The sequence below is a fragment of the Euprymna scolopes genome, chromosome 15, assembly GCF_053919585.1.
Source record: "Euprymna scolopes isolate OS-2025 chromosome 15, ASM5391958v1, whole genome shotgun sequence".
Taxonomy (NCBI): domain Eukaryota; kingdom Metazoa; phylum Mollusca; class Cephalopoda; order Sepiida; family Sepiolidae; genus Euprymna; species Euprymna scolopes.
Genome location: NC_136496.1, coordinates 120,453,302 through 120,478,445, shown reverse-complemented (window position 1 = coordinate 120,478,445; position 25,144 = coordinate 120,453,302). Strand labels below are relative to the sequence as shown.

The 25,144-nt window shown below is 33.5% G+C and overlaps 1 protein-coding gene across 1 annotated transcript in view; it reads right to left on the bottom strand.

Annotated features, from left to right (window-relative positions):
• Positions 1-25,144, bottom strand: part of LOC145294097 (2-oxoadipate dehydrogenase complex component E1-like) — a 160,330-nt gene that overhangs the window by 123,425 nt on the left and 11,761 nt on the right. Inside the window, exon 2 of the mRNA XM_080141164.1 lies at positions 10,939-11,062. Coding sequence (XP_079997290.1) covers positions 10,939-11,062 — 124 coding nt within the window. The remainder of the gene's footprint in view (positions 1-10,938; positions 11,063-25,144) is intronic.

Sequence of the window (25,144 nt, the reverse complement as noted above, 5' to 3'; positions counted from 1 at the left end):
AAAAAAAAAAAATGAAAAATAAGCAGGAGGGAAAAATTACATATAAACCAAATTACGTCCTAAAAAATTTCTTTTTGCTTGCAAAGAGAAGGTCTCAAAGACTTAATAAAAATAGTTTCTAGAATTTTTAGATGAAAGGGTGAGTGCGACTTACTCAAGATTGTAAACATGTCAGCACTGAAATTCATGGCACACTCATGGTCATTTATGAGGTGCTCGCAAATCGAAGAACCATACGTATTACTCAAAACATCCGAAGGTGAAAAATTTGCATACCGAATCTTTGATAGTACATGTTTCAAATGAGAATTCAATCTTTACGATGTTCGCTCAACGTAGTGCGTGTTGCAACTACATTTGAATAAATAAATAATAGAATTATTATGGTGAGAGGGGAGAACATCTTTGCAAATGGACAACAACATAGGTCTGGTTGAAAAAACAATGCGTGGATTCGATGCAAAATAACACCATTGTACAGACAAAGAAATGTGCTTAGCAAATCGGTCACTGATAGTACCTAGCTAAGGTGAACAAAGGTACACAGGACATCTATTAACTACAATTTCTTTAGATTTGTAAAAATTAGAAACTTTCTTATTAATAGTAGTTTCAACAATACCTAAGGGGTAGCCATTGTTACAAAGGGTCTTCGTAATGAATTTAAACTCATCATCCAGATTAACTTTACAACAAATCATTAAGGCCCTATGTGCTAAAGTTTTAATTAAATTTTTGATTTGTAAGGCAAAAAGAGTCCCAACGCATATGCAGACTGGTAATTGTTGGTTTACGATAAACAGAATTAAGAAAACATATTCTTATGTCCAAGACATCTTCATCTAAAAACGGAAGAGTAGAATTTGTTTCTTTGTCTACCGTAAACTTAAGGGCTGGATGAACGTTATTGAGGGACACTAAAAAAGCATCCGCCTTCATCTTGTTGTCAAATAAACAAAAGGAGTCATCAATATAACGAAAGTAAATGTCTGGTTTATGCAAACCAGATAATAGACCCTGTTCATGAAAACCCACAAAGATATTAGCCAACGCTGGTCCCAATGGGGAACCCATGGCCACACCATCTGTCTGTTTGTACATAATATCATTGAAACTGAATTCAACCGACATAGTGGCAAATTTCATCAATTCCACAAAAATATTTTCTGGAATTGGGGGAGTTGGAAGTTGACTCCAATATAGGGCGTCAGCACAAATATTAATAGTCTCTAATAATGGGATGCAAGTAAAAAGATTAGAAATATCAAAAGAATACATAAATATAGAATAGTTTATGTGTTCTTTTGATATTTCTAGTCTTTTTACTTGCGTCCCATTGTTAGAGATAATTAATATTTATCGTAAACCAACATTTACCGGTCTCTATATGCGTTGGGACTCTTTTTGCCCTACAAATCAAAAAATTGACATAATCCTGCTGATCTATTATGACAACGCCAGAACCTTTGTTGGGTTTTGTGATGACTAAAAGATTTATTATGGCGAAGTGCTTTGACTGTACGATAATGCTCACTTCGCCATTTTGATTCACAAAATGAAATTAGCATGCCAGCATATGAATGTCATTTAGCTTCGCCTTAAGATCACTGACCATAGAGTCGGAAACGGGAGAAGGTCTTTCTAATTGGGCAAAAAAGAATTTGAATTCAGCATATATCTCTTCACGCTTTGGGGGTATGGGAGGAATGCAGAAGTCCAAGTTGTGAGAAAGAATATTAAGTTCAAACTCAGAAGAAAGATTTAAGATGTTCTGAATAACACTCAGGTTTGTCAAGCAACCATATATTTTGAAAATCAAATGTTGCAAATTCTTTTGATTTTTTTAACATTAACCTAGAAAGGCTACGTTCGTGAATTATTGCAACACATCTAGAAAATCTAATTTTGTCGAAAAACAACAAAACGCCAACCGAATCTTTCCACATTTCATATTTTTTGTTTAGACGTGTCAGATTACAAGAAAGCTTTGACAAAAAAAATGGAGATTTTTTCTCTGCCTAGCCCATTCCCATCTAGCTGCACACACACACACAGACAGACAGACAGAGTCAGAATATTTAAAAAAATCTCATGGTTAGAATATTCAAATTAGCAGGTGAATGTTTCGTATCTGGTAGGATGTCCCATCTCTAGCTGAATAATAATCGATTCATGGAATTAATCTGGATTTTATTTTCGAATTAATATATAGCACTAAAGAATTCACACCTCTCTACAAAACCTGGTTTAGTTGGCCCTCAGAAAATGAATACTTTTTGCTAAAATTTTTAATTCTGGCCAAGATTTATCAAGAATTAGCTGGACACCCGACATTGCTTGGTCGTACAATACGCTTAAACATGATATTTTAATTTATGCAGATTGTGTATGTATAATTATAGAATCAATCCTCTATTGATTATTATATATTATGAGGAATAATTTGCCTGGTGGACTAATTTGCAAAAAATAAAATAAAATAAATAATAACGATAATGTAGGTCATCAAATTCCGTCTATGTTTGTTCACAATATCATGTCAGCTAACGATGAATGCCCTGGAAACTCACTTCTGATGAATGTTTAGTTTTAAAATATGCAAACAAAGAAATTATTTGCTCTGATTTTAAAATTTTAAGTATGCAATCTTCTGAGAGCAATAAATTTTATTTTCATTTGCTATTTCCATATATGGACATAACCAAATCAAATCACCAGTGGAAATTATTTGAACAAATGCTGCAAAAAAAAAGAAAAAAAAGAAAGTGGGGGGGGGGGGGGTATTGTGACTGTGAGAAGATTACAGGAGGCAAGATATGTAACAGGTAAACACAAATAACATTGATGTAACATTTACCTTAAAGCTAGAAGTGCTTTATATTATATATATATATATATATATATATATATATATATATATATATATATATATAATATAAAGCACACACACACACACACACACATTATATATATATATATATATATATATATATATATATATATATATATAATATAAAGCACACACACACACACACACATTATATATATATATATATATATATATATATATATATATATATAAAGCTGAACGTTTGTGTGTGTGTCTGGTCACGAACAGGCTCCTATATGGTTGACTATTATAGAAAACTGATCACATATAATGATAGCAGATGTATCGAGACACAGGAATGAGTATGTTTGATCTGGCATAATGATAATTCATTAAAATTGTGGGGTCTGCATACGTACCTGGTCCACAAAGTATGGAAATAAAAAATTTTTAAATTAAAAAAAAACGTTTACAAGTGTTTTTGATATAGATGTACATAATAATACTTTGATAAGTATGTTTTAACTTAAATAGGGATATTATAATAAAATTGTGGGGTCTGAAAATAGGCACAAACTTTAATAAAGACTTTTCATATCTATCTGCATAAGTATACTTTGATAATTATGTTTCAGTTTGAAGAAATATGGTATAATAAAATTATTGGGTGTTCGTTCGCGCCTGACCTCCATAGAATGGAAATATGTCACAAAGTTTAACAAGGTTTTTTAATATAGATCCACAGAATATTGTAATAACTGTTTCAGTGTGAACAGGTATGGTATAATAAATTATGGGGTTTATCTATTTTATTTTTACTTTCATCATATTTTGCTTTGGTTTTGATACTCTCAAATTCAAAGCTATCTCTTTACAACCCTTCCTTTTCATAACCTATCATACTTTCATAAATCAGAGTTCATTTTCTGTAGGCTGTTTTTGAACCCAGTAAACGATGGGTACTTTTGCTAGTATATATGTTTGTGTGTGTGTGCATGTGTGTGCGTAATCCTAGGCTAATATTGTTCAATGGTGAAAATATCCAATAAGTTTGACGATGTTTATACATAAGGGCTCAATAAGAAAGTAGAGCATAATAATACACACGGATGATAAAACGCTTTGGATAATCACAGATTTCAAGGGGATTCTGCAAAAATCGTCATATTTTAAAAACCACAGCACCTTTAAGTCCTAAAATACCACCATTTTGTTCAGAAATGAATATCCTTTCAAATGAATTAATAAACAAGAAGGTAAATTATATATTTTAAGAGTTTTAAGCAAATAAAGTGATAAAAAAATTACCATAAAACAGCGTTTTTGGTATGATAAGCACAAAAAAAAATTGGATATCGACATAAATAATTCAACTGAATTAATAAACAAGAATGTAAATTATATATTTTAAGAGTTTTAAGCAAATAAAGTGATAAAAAAATTACCATAAAACAGCGTTTTTGGTATGATAAGCACAAAAAAAAATTGGATATCGACATAAATAATTGATTGTTTCTGCGTAACAAAAAAGATCTTTAAAAAAAAATGTGCCAAATTTTGAAATACTGAAATAATTGTTCGGTAAGAAAAATATTTGGAATGTGAAATGTAGTTGTACTGTTATCATTTTACATAATGATTTTATTATTGATTCTGAGGTATGAAACAGGTGCTGTCAAGAATTGAAGATTTTAACATGCTGAAAGAAATAAACAGCAAGATGAACAACCTCTTGGAATTTGGAATATAGACATTTTGCCATTTATTTGTATCTGCTCTGTAGTTATATTTAACATACATCAAGCATCACAAATAAATAAAGAGTGAAATATAATTGAGTGAGCATATTTTCCCCATAAACATTATATATATATATATATATATATATATATATATATATATATATATATCTCATTCAAACACTACCGTGTTTGAATATATGGTTAAGTGGCAGTTTTAGTCATTTAGAACTGCTTTAAAGCTTCACCGCTCACTCATTTTTTGACCAAATTTCAAACAATTATTACAGTTTATAGATCATTTCTCAGCTATATTATGAAAACATTTTTTTCAATTTTCGTTCAGTAAAACAAAAGTTATGATGAATTTACTGGTGTTCAAAATCGTAAAAAAAATGTAAGGAGGTGAGCAACATTTTTACTGGATGGTTTCCATAGCGACTAGTGTTGCTACTAATTCACTGCTCTTGCAAAAAAAGAAGTAACAAGTGAAACAGAGAGAATGAAAGCAGACGAGTTTTACATATGTGTATGTTATGTTTATAGGGGAAAAAAAAATAAGACTGAATTTAAACAAAGAACAAGTGAATTTAATGGAAGCCTGGACAAATCATGGATTATAATAGAAAAATGCAAGCATAAAAAGTAATATGGTTAAGCTTAAACATCGAAAAGAAAAGGACAAGATATTCTAGTAAAAAATATAATAAATATACAACTTAAAATATTGCAGCATTAAGATTTTTTTAAATTCAATTTAACATTATATAATCAATTCTTAATGCTGCAATATTTTAAGTTATAAATTTATTTTATTTTTTATTAGAATATGTTGTCCTTTTCTTTTCCACGTTTAAGCTTAACCATATTACTTTTCATGCTCACATTTTTCTATTGTAATATATATATATATATATATATATATATATATATATATATATATATTGGTGATGGGACGATTCCAATATAATTACTGATTCCGATTCCATTAACGAAAGTGCCCGAAAGAACACAGCATAAAAGTAATCACCTACACAACTACTAACCCTAACCTATTGAAACAGTTCATTAATGGTTTCGGTTTAAACTTGTTTATATAGAAATTTTCCTAAATTGGAGAGAATTATGAAGTTAAAATGCAAATATATTAAAGTTTTATATATATATATATATATATATATATATATATATATATATATATATATATATATAGTAATTTATAAAATATATATGGCGATTAAGCTACACTGAATATTCCGCGTTTCATCCACTCTAGGACTCTAGGACTCCTCAGGCTTATGCATAAGCCTGAGGCTTATGCATAAGCCTGAGGAGTCCTAGAGTGGATAAAATGCGGAATATTCAGTGTAGCTTAATCGCCATATATATTTTATAAATTACTAACTAGCTCTACCTACGTATTGAGCATTTTTGAATTAAATACTTCAAGTTTACGCATAAATCTATACTTTCGTATATTAACTTTATGTGAGTAAATTAAGTAGTTTATATATATATATATATATAGATATAGATAGATAGAGAGAGAGAGAGAAAAGATGTTCTGTCACTTGATTACAAAGTCGATTTTGTACTCTGTCAAGGCAAAAAAAAAAAGTGCTCCAATTGGCACCTCTCTTCAGGCGTGGCAGCCATACTCCATCTTAGGATTCTCCACACTGATGAGACCCAGAAAATTATGAAACACATGTTGATAATAATTTAATATTTATTGTTATATTGTCTATAGCTTCTTTAATGCTAAGACATGCCCTTTAAGAGAATTATAATTAGGCTGTCAAATTTAAATGCATAATGCTCATTTCCAGCCTAATGGTTCATTGAATACTGTTGATAATATCCTCCAAGATATATCCGCTTACATAGACATAAATAGACCTTAATACTTTTCCTTAGTTTGTTGACTGAGTGGCCCTAAGCATTAGACAAAAGTTAAAATGTCGATTTGAGTCTGATGTTAATCTTTTTTAGAGCAAAATTTATCAAGGTCTACTGCTATCCAAATTAATGCGGCTCATAACGCAGAGAGGGAAGGCATATATAAGACACATATCATACCAATGCAAATGTGATTGCAGTTAATTAACACTAAAAACAACTAGCTCACATGATTGGTTGGTTGTTTTTGTTTTACGGGATATCAACCCTTTTCAGGTTATTTAATGCCAAATCCAAAGATTTGGAAGAAAAAATTTTTAATAGAATATATTTGTTGTTTTTAAATCAGTTTCTATTTAACCCATAGTTGGGACCCTAACAGGTACTACCACTCTGGGTCAGAGTGGACCTGGGAGCAATGGTAATTAAACGTAATTAAACGGTGGCTCCACACTCCCCAAAGCCCGCAAGCTGGGGCCTCACCACTAGATATAGTTTAAGGTCATATCCAGGACCAGCTCACATGGTAGTTGTTTTCTAGCACACATTCGGTCTGTTAGAGTACAAATTATTGTGTAAATGTACCAATGTATTACGGTTCTTCACTAAATTGGCCTAAGAATTTAGAAAATACTTGTTTCCCTTGTTACGAGTCAAACTTTCCAGTTTCCTTTTTTAACAAAACTCAGTTTTTTGTATTTGTGTTTGAAAACTATTTTCATATATAATTAATTTTCTACCCTATCGTTTTTTTTTTGTGATTTTAGGATATGCTCATTACTGTGACATAACAATCAAGTAGATATGTTCTTTTATCTTCGTTGCAACCTCTATCTCACAGAAGAGATGTTGCGAGTTTGTCTCTGCTTTATTGTTATTTTCATGGAAAGTGTTCGACTGAGCTTCAATTTATGGTCCCCCCCCCTCGCCAAACTTTCACAAGAAACACTCGTCTAGCTGAAAACACTATCAATAATTCCCCCCACTCTTTATCTGTGCCTAAACCTAAACATAGATTCCATGATCAAAGCTTCTTTCTTAGAACTGCACGCCTGTGGAATTGTCTTCAGTTTTCCTGCTTTCCAGCTGTCTATAATATGGTTGTCTTCAAGTCCAACGTGAACAAGATTCTGATGAGCTGTTCCACTTAAGTTAACAAATTTACCGAACTTCCATTACTATTGATTACTATATTGTCCTTTTGACTGCTGTACACTCTTTAACCCTTATCCTTGAGTGGCCTATCGGCCTTGATAAGTGGTGACGCCTATGTAAAAAAAAAAAAAAAAAAGAAGATAACATTGGTTTTACTTGAAATTCAATATTTCCATTTTTTGCTCTAATAATGAAGAAGCAGAGATTTTTTTATAGATGGCATTCATTTGTATGAACCACTACATTCATTTGTATGAACGACTACTTTCATTTGTATAGGAGTGGAATGACTACTTTCATTTGTATGAACGACTACTTTCATTTGTATGAACGACTACTTTCATTTGTATAGGAGTGGAATGACTACTTTCATTTATATAAACGACTACTTTCATTTGTATGAACGACTACTTTCATTTGTATAGGAGTGGAATGACTACTTTCATTTGTATGAACCACTACATTCATTTGTATGAACGACTACTTTCATTTGTATAGGAGTGGAATGACTACTTTCATTTGTATGAACGACTACTTTCATTTGTATGAACGACTACTTTCATTTGTATAGGAGTGGAATGACTACATTCATTTGTATAGGAGTGGAATGACTACTTTCATTTGTATGAACGACTACTTTCATTTGTATAGGAGTGGAATGACTACTTTCATTTGTATAAACGACTACTTTCATTTGTATAGGAATGGAACGGCTATTTTAAGAAAAAACGAATTGAGTTGAAAGAGAATGTTTGAGCTGTGATTTGTTGGTGTTCATTGTTGAAGAGGAGTTTTGTTAATTTCATTACAAGATTAGTCTTTTTGGTTTGTGTTCTACCATTCTGCATATCAGTGAAATTTGGACTCTAAACATTACAAATTTGCAATAGCTTCAATATATATATATATATATATATATATATTCATTTTCACTTTGAACAAGACATATTTTTACTTGCAACATAAGGGACCACTATTTGGGATTGCTTCTACTAGGGAATGGAGGAGGGTTGAGCAGCAAAATGTTTGTTCACATTAAATTTAAACTTTTGCAAGTTAGTACAGTCAGAGAAGCAGGAAACAGGAAAGGAATTCCAAAATCTGAAGGAATAAACTCTTAGAGTAGAAGGCTTTCCGGCATTTCCAGACCTCAATAGTAAAGAAGTGAGATTTTGCTTCATATTGAATTAAATGGAAGTATGTAGATCGAGGGGGCACAAGTGCTATGAGTTCATCAGAGCACATTCCATTAAAGTACTTGTAAAACAGGCATAGGGATGCAATATTGCGGCAATGAAATAGAAGTTGGAGCTTGGAGCTTGGCTGACAGTATGGGACTTATTTAGATTTGAGACTCTTTTTGGGACCCTGTTTAAGAGTAAGAGATTAGTGGTAGATGCACCAGCTCAAATGTGCCAACAATACTCCATGCATGGGTGAATTGTGGCTTTGTAAAGATATAGGATGCTCTCTGCTGTGAGTAATTTTCTAGCATGGTAGAGGGAGCCTACCTTCTTTGCAGCAGCCTTGGCAATGTCCTCAATATATTCGTTGCAATTCATGCTTCCTGTGCATGTTAAGTAGAGGAGTTTTAATTGTGCCATGATCAGGTAGATTTACAGTAGAAAACTAGAAGTTTCACTTACATCATGCACAACCAGAATTTTGGTATCGGTGGGATTTTGGATGTTTTATAAACTCAACGTCTCATGTGGTTTGGCCATGTACAGCATACCCCCTCTGGTCTCAGCTCAATGACATACATTGATTGCCCAGATACAAAGGTGTGCTGCAGATTAAGCAAGTTTTGGTTTGAGTGCAAAGTGACCCAACTGCTTGTTGGCATCAATTCTTTGAATCAGACTGCAAGGAAAAGTAACAAATTGTCTGGTGGATCAGACTGCAGTCTAGGCAGTAAAAGCACCAAATACCAAAACTGGATGATGATGAAGCAAAAACATATTCATCTCTCGCAGCAGCAGCACAATAAGGTCAAGACTATCGAAACTTTAGAAGGAATTCCTGGTTATAAAAAAAAAAAAATAACACTGGCAAAATTACCAAAATCAATGTGTTCTCAGTAGCCTGAATCTGTCTCGTCTGCATTTATTCCAGGTTATTTTAATTAGCTGATATCTACATACAGAAATGATATCTACATACAGAAATTAATTGTTCACACATTAATTGTTCACACATTAATAACTATAAAATCCATAAATCTGAGCATTATTTTTTTTTTTCTTTGACAAACGGTTGCCCACCATGCAAAACATCTGGCACACTTTGAAGATGGTAAATGATCATCTATTGTTGCAGGATTTAATTAAATAATTTAGGCAGAAAAATACTTTCTATTATTCGGATTATTCAGACTACTATTTTCATAGTGTCATCAATTTTCACAACATTTTGGGTGATGTAACCTTTGACCTTTAGGTGTATCCTGTCAAACTCTGGCATCTGCACACAAGGACCCATAGCACAGTGGATATAGTACTTAGTAAAATTAAGTTATAAAAGTAAAAGATGGTCACACTTTTTGAAGACACTTTTTAAAAGTAAAATTTAATTGAGAAATTTTTGAAAACTTTGAAGTGTCGAACACAATGATAAAATCATTGTTTGTTGCTTTTTTTTTTTTTGTAAGTCCAATATTTCGCTAATGCATAGCCTCATCAGGGTCGAAAGTCCGGTTCGTGAATTTCTTTTTCTTTTTCTTCATTTTGGTGTTATGGCGAAGAGATGAGAACCACCGGACTAACATGTAAATTCTTGTCTCTTTGCCATAACACCAAAATTAAGAAAAAGAAATTCATGAACCGGACTTTCGACCCTGATGAGGCTACGTATTAGCGAAATATAGGACTTACAAAAAAAAAAAAAAAAAAAAAAAAAAAAGCAATAAACAATGATTTTATCATTGTGTTCGACACTTCAAAGTTTTCAAAAATTTCTCAATTAAATTTTAAGTTATAAAAGTTATATTCTTCTGGAGAGTTAAGGTTTAATCCTCAGTGCAGGTGAAAAAATACAATTGCAAATTACTTAGGATTTCTACCCAGCCATGGCTGACATGAGAGCAAGCTACCCCCATGGATTACATAAAGGGTTTGTTTCAAATTCTGTGCAGATTAACCAAGTTCAACAGAAAGATACCCCAAATTTGACAAGATACACCTTAAGAAGGTCGGAGGTTACATCGACCTAAACATTGTGAAAATAACACTCAAGATGAGAACAGTCATTCAAAGAATCCAAATAATCCAAATAATCAATCCTTATCTCAAAAACCATAATAAGAAAAATACTTACGGAATAGATTTCAATCCAAGCGGATCCAATGTTGCCAATTTGTGTCCATATTGTCGATAACTTTTCGTCAAAGAATAAACGTTAAGATTCTCAAGTCTTTGGTTGATTGTTTCGGGAGAAAGGACTACAAAAGAATGGAATAAAATTTAGACTCATCAGAGATGTGTTTCCACACGCTAATTATTTTTAGAATATTAAACCTAGGAATGTGAAATTTATATTATTCGTACTGCAACAGAGCATGGACACATGTATGGCAGCAGCAGCAGCAGCCAACGTATGCAAATGACCAAGCCAGAGATGTGCGAGATGATGTCACACCAAGGAAGAAGGAAAGAAAAAGATTATCAAAAAACAGAAAAAAAGACGACTGAGCAAGAAAGAGATAGACATGTTGCACACATAGCTCAAGAGCAACAGGGAAAAACGTGTCCTAAACATGGCTGGACAAAGACAGAGAACCACGCATTCAACACGCGAGAATCTTGTTAAGCACATTGGAGTACGATAAGACTTTTGAACAAGAGAAAAGGCGTTATTTTGGAAGTACCTGTAAATAAATGTCTATTGTTTCAACTGAAAAAAGTGAGTTTAGTTCTTTCCTTATTTTTGTTTCCTCGTGATTGTGTGCATACAATGTGCGGGTCCCGAGTGTCGACAATAATGAATTTGTGACAGCACTACTATCATCATCTTTGATGTTTTTCTCATGATTTGGTTGATGTAACTCTGATCTTCTTCGGGTGCATCTCATCAAAAGCACGGAAAAAATACTGGGGGGGAGGGTAGGAAAAAATAGTTGATACTTTAAATAAACTTTATTTTTGTCTGTTTGCCTTAATTCTTGTAAAGTTTCACACCTTCATTTACCTAAGTTTGCATATTTAAAAATGATTTGATGTTAAAAATCTAAGTCCTAATATTTTCAAAAGCCAATAATTATGAACCACTAACCATTAATATGAGTGTCAAACGCACTCTAAAAAAAAAAAAAAAAAAAAGAACACCCTTAATTCTATTTCTAACCCTAGGTATGAGTGGCAAGCCTCCTCCTACAATCTTCTTTAGCCCTAACAATAACATTAAGTCTGAGTGGCAAGCTTTCCCACCAAACAAAATTCCTCTGTAAGATACATATAAGCATATAAAAAATAATAATAATATATATATATATATATACATATATTATATATATATCCTTCCTTAAAAATACACATGATTTATCTCCCATGAAAAATGAAGTGATTAACTGTCCTAAATTTTGTTTCTGTGAAGCTTCAGTATGTTCACACATAATTCCCCTTAGCCCTAACAGATGGAGCAGAGAGGGGGTTGTTACAGACAGTGTTAATCTGCAATAATACCAAAGAAATTTTGCAATATATTAATTTTTAAATAGTCCTAGATTTAGACTTTTTTTTTTTTTTTTTACAAGGTAGTCATCAATTATCAAGGCCCGGAGGCCACTCAAGGATAAGGGTTATTGCGTGTACAGTATGCTAATATTGGAGATTTGATAAAGTGTCTTAAGGGGGCAGTTCATCAGGTATTTGTTTATGTTGAAGACATCCAGGTTGTAGTCAGGTGGGAAACAGGCAAACGGAACAGAGTTCGACAGGCGTGCACTTCTAAGAAAGAAGCTTTGTTTATGAAATCTACGTTTTGGTTTCGGCACAGATAAAGAGTGGGGAAAATTTTTGACAGTGGTTTCAGCTAGACGGGTGTTTATCATGAAATATTGGCGAGGGGGGACCAGAGATTGGAGCTCAGACGAGCACTTGCCATGGAAGTAATGATTAAAACAAAGACAGGCTCGCAACGTCTTCTGTGGGAGAGAGGTTGCAGGGAATAGAAAAGGGCATCCCCCACTAAGCCACGAAGCCTATTTTGTACTCTGTCAAGGCAGGATAGGCTGTTTTTAGCAGCTCCTGACCAGATGTGGCAGCAGTACTCCATCCTTGGACGTACTTGGCTTTTATATAGATAGAGAATTGCATCAGCAATGAGATATCTTCTGGAGCGGTAGAAAGATCCTACCATTTTTCCAGTGACCTTGATAACTGACTTGATTTCAGTTTCTTGTACATAAGATCCATTACAATTTAACTTTTGAGTTCTAAATTTTCTTTTAATGGATACATGACATTTTTAAGGAAATGCAGCATATTTATTTGCATTTACTGCAGATTATTTGGAAACTATTCATTTATTGAGATTTTCAGTGGCATATTTTGATTCCTTGCACAAAAATACACTTATATGGCAAATTTTATTGCTTAATTTTGTGTTTTAACAAAGATATAACATTTTTACTGAAAAAGTGGTGTAAAAAATGTGACAAAACGCATATGGTTTTAAAGAGGGAAAAATATCCCAACTTCCTTGATTTTTAATCAGATTTTAAAAATTTAAAAAAAGATTCTTTCTTAGCTTATCAAGCTCTTTCTATGTGTGCCATTGTTGAGATTTTTTAAGCCACTTAAGTTTTTTCAAGTGTATTGCTAGACCAACTGCCCTCAGCTGTATCTAAAATCTAACTGCCCACCTGGAGTTCAGGTCTCAACTAAGCATACAACCGAGTCCCCCCCTCCATCAAGCGTCGTTCCTATTGTTCAATCCTTCGTCCATTGTTTAGTCCTTCAGCTATAGCCATCCACCACACCCTAATTTAAACCCTACCCTTATTTCTCTTTGTCTGTGTTAAAGACAAATTCCTATCTATTGTCTATTGACGATTTTTTTTATTACTCACTAAACCTATTTCCTTTTCTTTTGCCATTTTCCTACCCCCAGCACTCAACGCTCTTACTTGAACATAGTGTCACACGGCTATATTTAGAGGAACACGTCTTTGATAAAACAATGCAGAGATCATGATGCAACAGAGCATGAACACCTATATGCAAATACAGATCCGTGAGCAAAATTACGTCACAGTAAAGAAAAAGAAAAAGACTATAAAAAGGAGAGAGAGCATGTTAGATAAGACAATCACATTAGAGATGCGGGTGACGTCATAAGTCACACGTGGCAGGAAAATGAGGAAATAAATCTCATTACAAAAATAAAAAAATAAATAAAAAAGAGTTATGTTCCTTGCGACGTACTCTGTTACAACGTGTTGGGTCCCAGGTGTATACATGTTAACACGTGTGTAAACGTGTGCAACATCACAGTGAGATGGATTACCAGAGGAAAGTGGGACGACCCCAGAAAGCTCAGATGCAAGCCATTAATAAAAGTCTTTGATAATGAGATTTGAATTTTCAAAATGTCAACTGTCAAAATGAAACTTATATGCACGTCATTTTTAAAAAAAATTTTTTTTTCAGGGTAAATTTTATTATTTATTGCTTCCATTATGATTCATTTAAAATAACGCGTAAAGATTTTTCACTTGTATTATTTGGACTGTTCAGACCATTATTTTTTATTTTGTCTTATTCTCAGCATTTCAGCTGATGACCTTATTCTCCCTGACCTTGGCTTTTATTGGTGAACTAGCCTGGGTGCCCGGCGTTGCCCAGGTGAGCAAAAAAAAAAAATAAAGGAAAAGAAAATGGTAGCAGGCAAGCAGGTTCGAACCCGTGACGCGAAGGCGGAAAAGAAAGTAAAAGAAACCCTGACGTCTTACCCCTACTCCATGACACGACCGGAAGTGTAAAGCGTTAAAATTTAACGTAGTCAATCAAAAAGATGACTTGCAGAAATGGCATTGCTTTTAACCTCCCACGAAGGTCGTTTTTAATGTGGGGGAAAAAACTGCTGCCCCCCAAAAAGCGGGTACTCTGGCAGTATCTAAATAAATAGTAATTGTCTCAGTATGAAGGGTTTCCCTACATTGACCGAGGACCAATTACAATTATACAAAGGAAGGGTTCTGAAAAATATGTCTGAATCAATCATATTATTTGGTTTCTTCAAACCACCATCTTGAGTGTTATTTTGACAATGTTTCAGTCGATGTAACCTTGGACCTTCTCCAGGTGTTCTTGGAGTCGTCTTACTCTCCACTGTTCTTCTCTGTCCATAATTTTGTACTTCGTCCGATAAGGATAGATTATTTCCCTTTTCCCTCCATATGTGCGGTCAGTCATACTCAACTTTTCAATCTCTCCATGTACTACGGATTTTCAATGTTCTTCTAACCTTACTTTTAGTGGATGATGTGTGTCACGTTTGTATAGTTTTCCACATTTACATAGAATCTCATACACACAGTTCTTAGTCACGATCTTTTCCATAGGGGGCTTGACTCTCACAAGTAGCAATACACATGAAAATAATTGAAAGGATGCCCTTTTCTCTTCCCTGCAACCTCTTTCCCACAGAAGAGACATTGCAAGCTTGTCTCTGCTCTATAGTTATTGTATAATTTTGTATTATTTTTTATTTTTAAATCATTATTGAGACTTTAAGAGACATTGCAGCGATTTTTTTTATTCTCATGTAACGCTCGACACTACTTGTTTTTTGAACAGAATAAACATTGACAACACCAAAAAATTATCAAGGTAGGTACAGGAGTAACATACCTTAGGTAACGTGTGTTATATGTTTGTTTTTTGACCATTTTTTCATACCTCTGTGGATTGTAAAACAAACCCAATAAAAGTTATTCTTTTACTTAACTGGATTAAAAAGCATGGTCATTGTCGGTCATTCTTTTTCAAAGAATTTATTTTTTTTAATATTCCTTTCTTTTCCATAATTAAAAACTTATGTTTTCTAAATAATAACAAAACCAAATAAAATGAATACTTTGTTTGTTGACAAACATTTTGTACAAATTTTTTGTGCGCATCACGACACACAAAATTCTCATGTTTATATGCATTTTTCACTTTTTTTTTTTACATTGGGGTCACCAATTATCAAGGCCCAGGAGCCACTCGAGGATAAGGGTCATTGAGTGTACACTAATCAGTGGGATAGTATCGTAGTAATAGTTAGTATTGGGGATTTGATAAGGTGTCATTACTTAAGGGGGCGGTTCATCAGGAATTTGTTTGTGTTGGACTTGAAGACATCCAAGTTAAATTTGGCGGGGAAACAGGCAAGCGGCAAAGAGTTCCACAGCTGTCCAGTTCTAAGAAAGAAGCTTTGTTCATGGAATCTACGTTTTGATTTAGACACGGATAAACAGTGGGGAAAATTATTGACAGTAGTTTCAGCTAGTCAGGTGTTTTTCGTGAAAGATTGGCGGGGGGGGGGCAGAGAATGGAGCTCAGACGAACACTTGCCATGGAAATAACGATAAAACAGAGACAGGCTCGCAACGTCTCTTCTGTGGGAGAGAGGTTGCAATGAAGAGAAAAGGTCATCCCCCACTAAGCCACGAAGTCTATTTGTACTCTGTTAAGGCAGGATAGACTGTTTTTAGCAGCTCCTGCCCAGATGTGGCAGCAGTACTCCATCCTTGGATGTACTTGGCTTTTATACAGATAGAGAATTGCATCATTAGTGAGATATCTTCTGGAGCAGTAGAAGGATCCCACTATTTTCCCAGCGACCTTGGCTACAGACTTTATGTGTTCCATTTCACTACTTCTATCGACTCGTGCATAAAAAGTTTTATTTAATTCCTTTCAAATTTTAGGATAAAAGAAATGAATGTATTTGCTATTAAATAGCGTTTGAACACAGTTTATATCTTTACTTATCTTTGTATTACAAAGCGTTAACTTTGAGATGTTTGATTTGCGACTTGAAAACCAAAGACAAAAAAGACACTACTTTTATGGATTTGTGCATAAAAAGTTTTTATCCAGTTCTTTTCAAACTTTAAGACCAAAGAAATGAATATATTCGCTGTTAAATAACGTCTGAACATAGTTTCTATCTTTACTTATCTTTGTACTACAAAGCGTTAACTTTGAGATGTTCTAACTTTTGACTGAAAAGATATACATGTGCTGTTCAAATTCTGCACAAAAACAATTCTTTTCCCTGATTAGTTAAAACGACTAGAAATGTTGTTGACGAGTATAACCTCCACTTCGAGTATTTATGTCAACACACTCCAACCACTTATTTGCAAAATGTGATCTACCACGAGCAGGCATGCTATGCTGGCATGTTTCGTTGTTAAAAGTTGGATTTAAATAGTGATTTCTTCAAATATACAAATCACAACAAAAATATTAAAATACCATTTTTAGGTAAATTTTATTGTGAATCCAGTTATATAAGTTTTATTTTGATGGAGGTAGGAGAAATGTGCTTATTACTGATTTAAAAACTATGCGTGTCAAATTAAGTAGCAATGCGTGTCTTGTCCAGCGCTGAACGTTATAGTGTCTGGTATTGCTACTTTTGCCTAATATGTTTAAACAACATTTGTAAATATGAAAGAAGAAATTTTGAAAAAAAAAAAAAACCATAAAATTTAGCATTTTCGAGCGGGGAATCACGTTCCTATATAACTTTAACATAAAATGAGCACCCACTTTTTGACCACCTAGCGTTCAATGAGACATGTCACCCCCTAGCATTTTTTCAAGTTTGGTGATTGAGGGGGTGAGGAAAGGTAACAAAACATTAAAATTCAAATTTTTTTTTTTTTGTGCATGGGGGTCGGGGGGGGGGGGGGAAATTACACTTTAAACATAAAATAACGTTAAATTAATTTTTTGTTACAAAAACCATCCCCTCGTGACAACGACCGGTTCTACGCATGCGTCAGATGACGTCATGCCTTGATTTACTTTAAATAGTTGAAGAACTGATTAAATTTCATGTACGTCGCGTTAGCTCAGTTGGTTAGCGCGTTGGTTCATTATCTAAACGTTTTGGGTTTGAATCGTGGTATGAGATGTCTTCTTTTTTTTCGATTTTTTAAATTTAAATATTGAACCAGTGTTATTTAAGCCATTTTTCACGTAACGTTCGTTTTTCTGGGGTTTTTTTTACTTCGCTTATCCACCCCCGACCACACACCCAAAAACACCTGGGTACCCACCGATTTTTTAAATTTTAATATCGAAACAGACTTATTTAAGCCATTTTTCACATGTTCGTTTTTCTGTTTTCTTTTTTTACATTTAACATCGTTCGTTTGCCTTACATTAGTTTTTTTTTTTCAATGTTTTGATTACCCCTCCCTCCGCTTAAGTTTTAACGTTCGTTTTTATGTTTTCTTTTTTTACTTCGCTTATAACAAACAAACCTGGTCATTGACCTCATTTGCTGAATAGCTATTGCTTACGTCGTCATCATCGTAACGCTCTATGACTTCCATGCGGGCACCTATCAATTTGGTTCTTACTTAAATAAATTCAAACATCTTTCAGTAACTCATTCTGGCTGGCCGAACGGTTCATGTTTTTTTCACATTTTATTTTCAAACTTTGCCTCAGGGCTTCAAGTCCCCCCCCCACCCCCCGTTTCTTTTTTATTTAACAGCACACACACCTCCAAACACCTGGGCAACGCCGGGTACCCCCACTAGTTCTGTACTAAATTCCCAATTTCAATACAATTACCGATTCTAATTCCAATTCCTTATAAATCTCTTAATATTTAACTATAGAGTTGTTATTTTTTCTGATTTCTGTAAAAACATGTTAAATGTGCAGATATTTTCCTAGACATATAATTACACTTGTGGAGGATGATCAATAGATTTTAGCTTTATTGATATTATAAAATCAATAAATATTTATTATTTTATCATTATTACCAGCAATGGAAGATTTTGCTTTAAACAAAATCAAATTAAAAAAAAAGACAATTAAAAGAATCGTTTTGGCATCGGAAAATAGGAAACAATGTTTTCGATTCCGATACCAGCAAATTTGTTGATTTTTCCGATTCCTGATCCTGATTCCAATTAATCGTCCCAACACTAATATCAACCCTTTCCAGGTTAATGTAATTTTTCAAGTAATTTTGAAAAAAAAGTTTTTATGCTTCAAGTCATTTAGATCTTCAAATATTTATTCATGATGTTTGGTTTGGTTGTTTTGTAGAGAAAAATTGTTTTTGTTTTTGGCTTTGCAAAACATGATTGAGCTTTGCAAAGGGAAAGGACAAAACAATAACTTCAATGTTTTGTGCATTTGAAGTCAGGAAGCCAGTATCTTCTGACAACCTGATCTGAGAGCACCAGGCTAGAAAGGAGAATGAGATGACAGTCTTATTGAAAAATATTTTTTAAAATTTATATTTGGTACAAATAATCGTTAGTATATGACTGGCTTGTTAACCAAGTTTCAGTTATCAATATCGAACAGCATTTGTTTTATTGCCATTTAACAAAATGTGATAAATACACACCTCTGCATTGATCAATATTAAATTCTATCTAATCGTGCTTAAGTAGTTTGGGGCAGCATCGAATAGAGGAAGAGGATTTTTTGTGATTTCAACAGGATGAGGCAACTCCCTACACTTTGTCTTATTGGAATAGCTGTAGGTAGGTAGGGGCACTTTGGTGATCAACTCAGAAGTAAGGGATGTGATCCTGAGTGGGTTTCACAATCACTGGACTTTAATCACCCAGATTTTTTATCTCTGGGATTATCTCAATAATTTCTATCAAAACGAACCCTATAGCATGAGAGCAAGTGTTTCTGGAGTTACATTAACACTACGAATGTGCATTATGAAAATAATCTATCAATTTTCTAAAATTAACATGTATGACAAACAATTTTTTTAATAGGTTGATCACTAATTTTTTTAATTCTTTAATTCTTCACTTAATTCTTGTTTTTTTCCTCAGAAATACTGGAAACACAAGTCCTGCTAGTCTATCTATATATCTGATAGTGAGAATGTGTTTGTGTATGTGTGTGTTAGAGGATACTTCTTAAATTATATACTCAACAAATTTTTGGATCTACAGACTTGAAATTTAGTATATAGGGTATTCAGACATGTAGAAAATAGTTTAATACAGTTTCATCTGGAAAAAAAGGGCTGCTAAGGCGTCAAAATTGAAAGATTGGTACTGGGGGGAGGGTCATCAGATTGTTATCTCTTTGTCACGGGGTTTGAAAACACTTTTAAAAGAACGTAGCAAGCTGACCTAATGGTTGTCGTACTTGACTTATTGTCTTTATTTTTTGGTTTTGATCTCGGCTCGAGCATATATATATATATATATATATTTTTTACTTACAAGAAGTTAAATGTTTAAAAAAAACATAATACTCACATGCACATGTTTCGGTTTCTTCGTTTTTTTGTTTTTTTTCTTCATTTTTTTTTTTTTAAGTAATTTAATGTCACATTTAATACTGGGCAACACTAGGTACATCTACAAGTTGTATATAATTATAAAATGTCTTTATTTTTTTTTTTTAATTAAGAAATTAATTTTAAATTATACTTGTTTATACAGAAATTAGCAACCTACAAATACACGGGTTAGCTCATTATGTGATAAGGCAGCCATTGTATTAGAAAATAATGGAGTTAAGTCCCTTTAAATCAGTTGCAATTTATTCATAATAGAGTCAACATATCTTGGTTGAGTGATTTTATTCAGCCAATGCCATTTTTTATGTTCTGCATCAATGATTCTTCTCTAAAGTAGATAGTTAAAAAGAAAAAAATTGTATATCTGCGCAAGTCCTCCCTTATTTTATACAATGCAGTCTTTTGAACTTTGGGAATTCGAAAAAGAGTTGCCATTCAAAATGAAAAGTAAAGCAGATTACTGATCCGATTCACATTAACAATAACAGCCATTATATGCTATTTAAAAGATTTAATACGCAAGAAAACAGAGGAGGAGAAGTTATCACTTTTTCTTTCTAGAATAGACATCATGTGGTTGCACTAGTCAGCGTTCATGTAAATGAACGAAACAACCCATTCAATCAACGCATTCATCATATTCGGTTTAAGTTCAGTTTTACATGACATGTATTGCTTGTTTCATCAACTCCTAATTCTTGCAATCACATTAGCAACTACTCCACCCTGTGCTCCAATGGTACCCAGGCAACAAATCTTCTGAACAACCTCGATAGATTGAAGACATTGTGAAGGTTGCTGTAAAGAAAATGGGTTCTCTCTTTTGAACTAGAAGACTACTCACACCTGAGAGTATCCTGTACCTCTAAAAGGCCACCATTCACCCATGCATGGAATATTGCTGCCACATCTGGGCTGGTGCATCTTAGTCCCTCCCTCTTGGATAGGGTCCAAGAAAGACTCTCCAACCTAATAGGTCCCACTTTGTCAACTAAGCTCCAACCCGTCCCATCACCACAATGTTGCATCTATGTGCCTGTTTTACAAATATTTTAACGGAATGTGTTCTGATGAACTCCTTGCACTTGTGCCCTCTCGACGGACATATCCCCGACAAATCCACTTAGCAACAAAATCTCACCCCTTTACTACTGAGGTCCCTAAATGCCACAAAGCTTTCTATTCTAATAGTTTCTTCCCTTAAACAGCTAGACTTTGGAATTCTCTTCTTGCTACTTGTTTCCCTGACTGTACTGATATGCAGAAGTTTAAATGTAATGTAAACCAATATCTTGTTAATCTTTCCTAGGCATGGTCCCAAATAGTAGCCCCTTATGTCCCAGTGGTGATATGCCTTGTTAAGGGTGAATGCGAGTAAAAAAAAAAAAAGAAAAGAAAAGGCGGATTTTCACGAGATCAGTGTCCTTTTGAAGTTCGACCCTTCAGACAACAAACATCGAAAAATTGGCCAAAAACATTCATTCCTTCACCCTCAACTGGGCAGTTTTCTCCAAGGAGGATTGTTTTTTTTTTTCGTTGACATTTTTGCAAGTCACTTAAACCTCACATAAAAGGCATTATTTCGACCGCCCGTGATCACAACCGCGGCAGGTGCATCAATAAGTTTGTTTTTTTCCTCTGACGCGTTATTACTACTACTATTTTTTTTTTTTTTTTTGTGCTCACAATTTTCCTTTTTTTTTTTTTGCGCTCACAATTTTCCTTTTTTTTTTTTTGCGCTCACAATTTTCTTTTTTTTTTTTTGCGCTCACAATTTTCCTTTTTTTTTTTTTGCGCTCACAATTTTCCTTTTTTTTTTTTGCGCTCACAATTTTCCTTTTTTTTTTTGCGCTCACAATTTTCCTTTTTTTTTTTTTTGCGCTCACAATTTTCCTTTTTTTTTTTTTTTTGCGCTCACAATTTTCCTTTTTTTTTTTTTGCGCTCACAATTTTCCTTTTTTTTTTTGCGCTCACAATTTTCCTTTTTTTTTTTTTGCGCTCACAATTTTCCTTCTTTTTTTTTTTGCGCTCACAATTTTCCTTCTTTTTTTTTTTTGCGCTCACAATTTTCCTTTTTTTTTTTTTGCGCTCACAATTTTCCTTTTTTTTTTTTTTGCGCTCACAATTTTCCTTTTTTTTTTTTTTGCGCTCACAATTTTCCTTTTTTTTTTTTTTGCGCTCACAATTTTCCTTTTTTTTTTTTTTGCGCTCACAATTTTCCTTTTTTTTTTTTTTGCGCTCACAATTTTCCTTTTTTTTTTTTTGCGCTCACAATTTTCCTTTTTTTTTTTTTTGCGCTCACAATTTTCCTTCTTTTTTTTTTTTGCGCTCACAATTTTCCTTCTTTTTTTTTGCGCTCACAATTTTCCTTTTTTTTTTTTTTGCGCTCACAATTTTCCTTCTTTTTTTTTTTTGCGCTCACAATTTTCCTTCTTTTTTTTTGCACTCACAATTTTCCTTTTTTTTTTTTTTGCGCTCACAATTTTCCTTCTTTTTTTTTTTTGCGCTCACAATTTTCCTTCTTTTTTTTTGCGCTCACAATTTTCCTTTTTTTTTTTTTTGCGCTCACAATTTTCCTTCTTTTTTTTTGCGCTCACAATTTTCCTTTTTTATTTTGCGCCCACAATTTTCCTTCTTTTTTTTTTTGTGCTCACAATTTTCCTTCTTTTTTTTTTTTTTGCGCTCACAATTTTCCTTTTTTTTTTTTGCGCTCACAATTTTCCTTTTTTTTTTTTTTGCGCTCACAATTTTCCTTTTTTTTTTTTTTGCGCTCACAATTTTCCTTTTTTTTTTTGCGCTCACAATTTTCCTTTTTTTTTTTTTTGCGCTCACAATTTTCCTTTTTTATTTTGCGCCCACAATTTTCCTTCTTTTTTTTTTTGTGCTCACAATTTTCCTTCTTTTTTTTTTGCGCTCACAATTTTCCTTCTTTTTTTTTTTTGTGCTCACAATTTTCCTTTTTTTTTTTTTTGCGCTCACAATTTTCCTTTTTTTTTTTTTTGCGCTCACAATTTTCCTTTTTTTTTTTTTTGCGCTCACAATTTTCCTTCTTTTTTTTTGTGCTCACAATTTTCCTTCTTTTTTTTTTTTTGCGCTCACAATTTTCCTTTTTTTTTTTTTGCGCTCACAATTTTCCTTTTTTTTTTTTTTGCGCTCACAATTTTCCTTTTTTTTTTTTTGCGCTCACAATTTTCCTTTTTTTTTTTTTTTGCTCAACCAACACTGTTACACACACCTTCACTTTCTTTTCTGCTTCACGTCACAAGTTCAAGTCTGCCTACTACAACTTTTTTTTTTGCTCAACACACACCTCCAAATACCCGGGAAATTTCACATAACCTGGTTAGCATCTGCTACTGCAAAACAAGGTAGGCTCCCTCTATCATGTTAGAAAAATACTTACACCTGAGAGTATCCTCTATCTGTACAACGCAACCATTTGCCCATATTGTGCATCAACCAAAATACTTGAACGCAAGAGTATTAAAAAAATTTTGTTTAAATTAAGAAAAAAGAAAACTGACTTGCAAATTATCTCTGGCCAGGTTTTTATTGCTCTTTCTCTCAAATTCATCCTTATCCTTTCTCCCATGTTTTCCTTGACCCTGTTACCTCATATGTTCTATATTAACTAATGAAAAGAACCCTCATCCGTTCTTTCAACGTTGCCATAGAATCAAAGTTTCTTGTTCTACACACATCACTTATAAAATCCTCCCAGTGGTTATTGGACTTAAGCCTGTCTTTAAAACTCACTTTACACAGCCATCATTTATTTATACTCCATGCAACGCATGTCTTCAACCTTAACTGGCTAGGTTTCACTTTCATACACATGTCTGATACAACTCTTTCCTTTGTTGACAGTGGAATCGCTTTGCTGGTTAGTAATGACAGAAGTTCCAAGAACTTACTTCAACTCGTAATTCTTGCAATCACATTAACAACTGCTTCACTCGCTTTTCCAATGCCCAATATATATTACAATGATATCATTCAGGTAACAAATCTTCTGAACAACCTCAATAGTTTCGCCATTCAAAGATATTTTATCATCTGCCTCCATTATTTTACACTTATTTCACATAAGCTGGTTAGCATCTGTGACTGCAAAGTAAGGCGGGATCCCTCTACCATGCTAGAAAAATACTTACACCTGAGAGTATCCTCTATCTCTACAAAATTACCATTTGCTCATGCGTGGAATATTGTTCATCGAGCCCCTAGTCTCTCTCTATTGGACAGGATCAAAAAAGTCGCCAATCTAATAGATCAACCAAGCTCCAGTCCCTGTCCCATCACCACAATGTTGCATCTCTGTGCTTGTTTTAAAAGTAATTTAATGGAATGTGATCCGACAAACTTGTAGCACTGGTGCCTCCTTGACATAAATAACCATAACTAACCTGACAAGCAGCAAAATTCAACCTCTTCATCAAAATACCCTAATACCGAAAAACATTTTATTGACAGTTTATTCCTTTGAACTGATAGATTTTGAAATTCCCTACTTGTTTCCTGCTTCCAACTGTACTAACATAAAGAAACGTAAGTGTAATGTGAACAGACATCTTGCTGTTCAACTCCCAATTTAGAATGTTCCCTGTAGACATTAAATTCTTAGTAGCAATATAACTTGTTTGGAGTAAATATGAGTCAAAAAAACCTCTAAATCTATTAGTAAATTCAAGACACTTCTTGTGTATGCAATGCTTGCAAGTCTTAGATATCGAACAAGTAATTTTGTAAATTGAGAATAGCAGAAAATAGAAAATGTTGCATGATAAATTGCAGAAGCTTATCTGTAATTTGATTGACCCCACACTTCTTCACTGCAACCTCTCTCTTACAGACGTGGTGTTGCTAGTCTCAGTCTTTTCTACGAATAATATTATGGCAAGTGTTTATCAGAATTGTCTGATCTATTTCCCTGCTTCCTTTGTTTCAGCTCATTTGACTCGTTGGTCTAGAAGTTTCCATCAATTCATTTTTTTAATATCTC